Source organism: Cebus imitator, unplaced genomic scaffold, assembly GCF_001604975.1.
Source record: "Cebus imitator isolate Cc_AM_T3 unplaced genomic scaffold, Cebus_imitator-1.0 Scaffold217, whole genome shotgun sequence".
Classification (NCBI taxonomy): Eukaryota; Metazoa; Chordata; class Mammalia; order Primates; family Cebidae; genus Cebus; species Cebus imitator.
Genome location: NW_016107532.1, coordinates 3401654 through 3406440, shown reverse-complemented (window position 1 = coordinate 3406440; position 4787 = coordinate 3401654). Strand labels below are relative to the sequence as shown.

General features: G+C 43.8%; 1 protein-coding gene across 3 annotated transcripts in view; it reads right to left on the bottom strand.

Annotated features, from left to right (window-relative positions):
- Positions 1-552: 552 nt before the first annotated feature.
- GJC1 (gap junction protein gamma 1) overlaps positions 553-4787 on the bottom strand; it is a 30430-nt gene continuing 26195 nt past the window's right edge. For 2 of the 3 annotated variants that reach the window (XM_017549364.2, XM_037746013.1), the window contains one exon: positions 553-3348. In XM_017549364.2, coding sequence (XP_017404853.1) covers positions 2138-3328 — 1191 coding nt within the window. In that variant the 5' untranslated portion in view covers positions 3329-3348 and the 3' untranslated portion in view covers positions 553-2137. Of the gene's footprint in view, positions 3349-3447; positions 3540-4787 lie in introns of those variants that run through there. The other variant, XM_017549365.2, reaches the window with a different exon arrangement.

Here is a 4787-nt window from a genome sequence, read left to right as displayed (position 1 = left end):
AGACGGGGTTTCACCATGTTGACCAGGATGGTCTCGATCTCTTGACCTCGTGATCCACCCGCCTCGGCCTCCCAAAGTGCTGGGATTACAGGCTTGAGCCACTGCGCCCGGCCTTGCTTAAGATGTTTACAGTTCCTGAGGCGCTTCTCTAAGCTAAAATGTGAATTTTTTTATTTTAAAACAAATAAAAGTAAATGAATGGCTAAAAGATAAGGTTAAATTTTGTAGGCTGGGCATAGCAGCTCATGCCTGTAATACTAACACTTTGGAAGGCTGAGGCAGGAGGATCACTTGAACCCGAAAGTTTGAGACCAGCCTGGGCAACATAGTGAGACCTCATCTCTACATTTTTTTTTTAAGAAAAGAATTAGCCGAGTATGGTGGCACATGTCTGTAGTCTGTAGTCCCAGCTAATCGGGAGGCTGAGGTGGAATGATCGCTTGAGCCTGGGAGACAGAGGCTGCAGTGAGCTGAGGTCATGCTGCTGCATTCCAGCTTGGGTAACAGAGGGAGACCCTGTCTCAAAAAAAATTTCCTTAAGTTTCTTTTTTTGGTGGGGGAAGGAATGCAATGGAGAAACAAAGAAAAATACTGCACAAAGGGTGTTGTTCTACGATTCATCTAAATAATGGAGAACTGGCATTTTACAATTAAGATATAAAAAATATTAATACTTTTAGAATTTCCAAGTCAGAGGTGGCTTACAATAGCTTTCGTTTGAAAAGAGTGAGACCCCCAAATAAAATGCTCCCTGGTGGAACAAAGGCCCCTTTAAACCTTTACCAAGCTTTTTGTCAGAAGCTCGCAAAATTTAAGACAATGCAAACATGAAGAAAAAGCAAAGTTCTCCAACATAAGGTTGAAGATGGCAATAAAAGACTAGTGGGTGAATGTTAATCCTTGTCAGTGACAAACACATTATGCCTACAAGGAATAAACAGTGCACTTCTCTTTGGGTCTATTTACAGACAGAAACTCATGACCTTTCAGGCATAAACCTCCATTGGCAGAAGATGCTTAATCACAAAAGTTCTATGGTAAATTATAAAAAATAAGAAATTTGGATTTAGGCCTTCTGCCATTTCCAATACAAGTAGCTTTGAGTATTCTTGGTCGAAAAGCGAATTTTTGCATTTCTAATGTTAACAAAGAAAATATCCACCACTGGCTTCTTAACCAGAGGGAGGCAGGCAGGTTTCTGGATAGAGGCTTAAGGCAAATCCAACAGGTTCACAACTAAGCATCCTATTAGGGCCCATTTTCCAGGCATGGTTTCCTTTCTGAGAGACAGCTCCACATCATCTCTAGCCAGGTTTTCCACATTGCTACCAAACTGGGGGCATGTTTCTGTATCGGGCTTTTGGAAGAACTTTTAAGTTCTATACACACACCATCAAAGCGTATACTGGTGATGCTTGATATTTAAAGGAATCCTACAGTGAATCATTTAATTCCTTGGAAAATAAGAATAGGTTTTCAAAAATTGGCCACAACTCTGGTCACATGAATGAGATTCAAAAATTTCTCATGTAAAAGAAAGACGTCAACCTCCTTTCTACTATGAACTTACTTTCTAAGACTAAAAACTGCTATCTCCTCTTCAGTCTCTTTATACATCTGAAATCTTTCCTGCAATATGAGAGGCACTTTTATTAGGTGTAGCATCTATTAAAAACTCTATAGCCAGGGTAGGATTTGCTGAACAAAGCAATAACACTAGCCTAATAGGCATTACTTATGAGGACCTTTTCCCCTTTAATATAAAAGTATAACTACACCAGTTCAATGTACAAATACAAAAAAAGTTTTCATACTGAAAAAAAGTACCATAATACTGTACATACAAAAACTGTTCAACAAGAATGATTTAAATATGTCTGTTCCTCTCCAGATCTGGAAGACAAGAATGTAAAGTTCTGCAACTGTATTATTGCTGAGAACATGTGCCCGGGAACACTGTGTTTCCCTTTCTCCCCCTCAGCTCAGCCCCGCCTTTGGAGTCCCCTGAGCTTGGATCATGAGCCAACAGCATCCCTGAAGATAACCAGAGCCAAATGTTTACTCAATGGAAGTCATTATTCAGTGAGCTGCTGCTTACCATAAACTATGAAAAGCACAAGTTTTAAGCCCGCCAGGATTAAATCCAGACGGAGGTCTTCCCATCCCCTGATTTGCTACTGGCAGTGCTTTTGTTGGACCCAGCTTTGGACCCCACTTTGGCCTTCTTCTCCCGGGGACCGTGAGGGTTGTTTTGGTGACTGTAGGCCTGAATTGCCAGGTCCAAGCGTTCCTGAGCCATCCTGATCTCCCGCTGCAGGGCCTCCAGGTCAGCTGGGAGGTTCTCCTCATGGCTGCCATACTGCTGTTCCTGGGCTGTGTTGGCCTTGTTTTGCTTGTAGGCGATCTTAGCATTGGACAGTTCGGTGTACTGGATTTGATCTGGTTTGACAGCAATGTTATAGCCAGGGGGAGCAGATGGTGTATTCCAAGTGAAAGGATAATTATAAGCACCCGGATCCTCAAGTTCCCTCCTTTTACTGTTTAGTGAGTCTCGAATGGTCCCAAACCCTAAGTGAAGCATCTCCCAAATGTTAAGCAAGAGGCAAAGGCCTGTAACACCATACATTATCAGAAGGAAGATGGTCTTTTCAGTGGGTCTAGAAATAAAGCAGTCTATCTTATGAGGGCAAGGAAGTCTGCTGCACACATAAAATGGGTGGACTTGGAAGCCATATAGAAAATACTGCCCTATCAGAAAACCCACCTCAAACACGGTCCTTGCCAGCAACTGCAGCACATAGATTTTCATGAGCCCATCTTCCCGAATCCGTCGTCGGCCATCATGCTTGGGTTTGGGTTGGCTTTGCTCTTTATTTTCCTTATCACTTTCTAACTCCATCTCTGGATACATCATAGGATCCTCTTCGTTGTCCTCCTCCGTTTCTTCCAGAGCCCGGTGTTGTTTCCAACGCATGGCATAGGGCTTGCTCCGAGCTGCCTTCTTGTCTGCTTCACCGTGCTCCATTTTGGCAATCTTGTGAATAGCGTAGCCCAGGTACATCACAGAGGGAGTTGCCACCAGGATGATCTGGAACACCCAGAAGCGTACATGGGAGAGGGGTGCAAATGCATCATAGCACACATTCTCACAGCCCGGCTGTTCTGTGTTGCACACAAATTTGCTTTGTTCATCGTAATAGATGGATTCTCCTCCTACAGCTGTAAGGACAATCCGGAAGACAATCAGAACAGTGAGCCAGATCTTCCCCACAAATGTGGAATGGTTGTGAATCTCCTCTAGCAGGCGAGTCAGGAAGCTCCAACTCATGGTGATTGAATTGGTATGCCCTGATAAAAGTGGAAAAATACCAAAAGAAAACCAACAAATATTAAATCTTAAGTTAACTATTCACTTACGATATCTCTAGGAACTACTACTTTGAATACTTGAAATCTAACTTCAAGGTTCATGGTGGAACAAATGTTAGAATAAACAGCATCTCCATCAGGTGCGATGGCTCACACCTGTAATCCCAGGACTTTGGGAGGCCGAGGTGGGTGGATTACTTGAAGTCAGGAGTTCAAGACCAGCCTAGTGAACACGGTGAAACTCCATCTCTACAAAAATACAAAAATTAGACAGGTACGGTGGTGTGTGCCGGTAATCCCAGCTGCTCAGGCGGCTGAGGCAGGAGAATTGCTTAAAGAGAGCAAGACTTTGTCTCAAAAAAAAAAAAACAAAAAAAAAAAAACAGCATCTCACTCTCTACTACATTTAGAAAGGTCAGTTCACCTCAGTCAACACCTGTTGGCCCTACAAGGTCCTAAAATGTATGAATTGCTGTCATGTCATCTCAGGTTTAAAAGGTAAACTTGTAGCTACTATTTATTGAGATGTATTTCTCAGACCTTATTTTATTTTATTTTTTGAGACAATTTCCCTCTTTTGCCCAGGCTGTAGTGCAGTGGCATGATCTTGGCTCACTGCAACCTCTGCCTCCTGGGCTCAAGTGATTCTTGTGCCTCAGCCTCCCAAGTAGCTGAGATTACAGGCATGTGCCACCATTTTTAATTTTTTTAGTAGAGATGGGGTTTCACCATATTGGTCAGGCTGGTCTCTAACTCCTAACCTCAGGTGATCCTCACACCTTGGCCTCCCAAACTGCTGGGATTACAGGCGTGAGCCACCACTCCTGGCCAGACCCAGGTTCTTTACACATACTATTATTTCATGAGACCTTCAGAATTTTGTGAGAGAGAGATTTTTTTAAAAACGGCTGAGTATGGTGGTTCATGCCTGTAATCCCAGCACTTTGGGAGGCCAAGGTGGGTGGATTACAAGGTCAGGAGTTCAAGACCAGCCTAGCCAAGATGGTAAAACCCCGTCTCTACTAAAAATATAAAAATTAGTCAGGCATGGTGGCGGGCACCTGTAATCTCAGCTATTTGGGAAGCTGAGGCAGAGACTTGCTTAAGCCCAGGAGGTGGAGGTTGCAATGAGCCGAGATGTGCCAATGCACTCCAGCCTGGGCAACAGAGTGAGATTCTGTCTAAAAACAAACCAACCAACCCACAACGTAGTTATTTGGCCCAATCACAGAAAGCCCACCACTGAGAGGAAAAACAGGGACACCTAGGCTGGACTCCATTGTGAAGGGGTGACTTACTAGGACACTTAAATTTCTGACCAAGTGGTAAAAGGGATTAAGAAGATTGTCGGCCGGGCGCAGTGGCTCAAGCCTGTAATCCCAGCACTGTGGGAGGCCGAGGTGGGTGGATCACGAGGT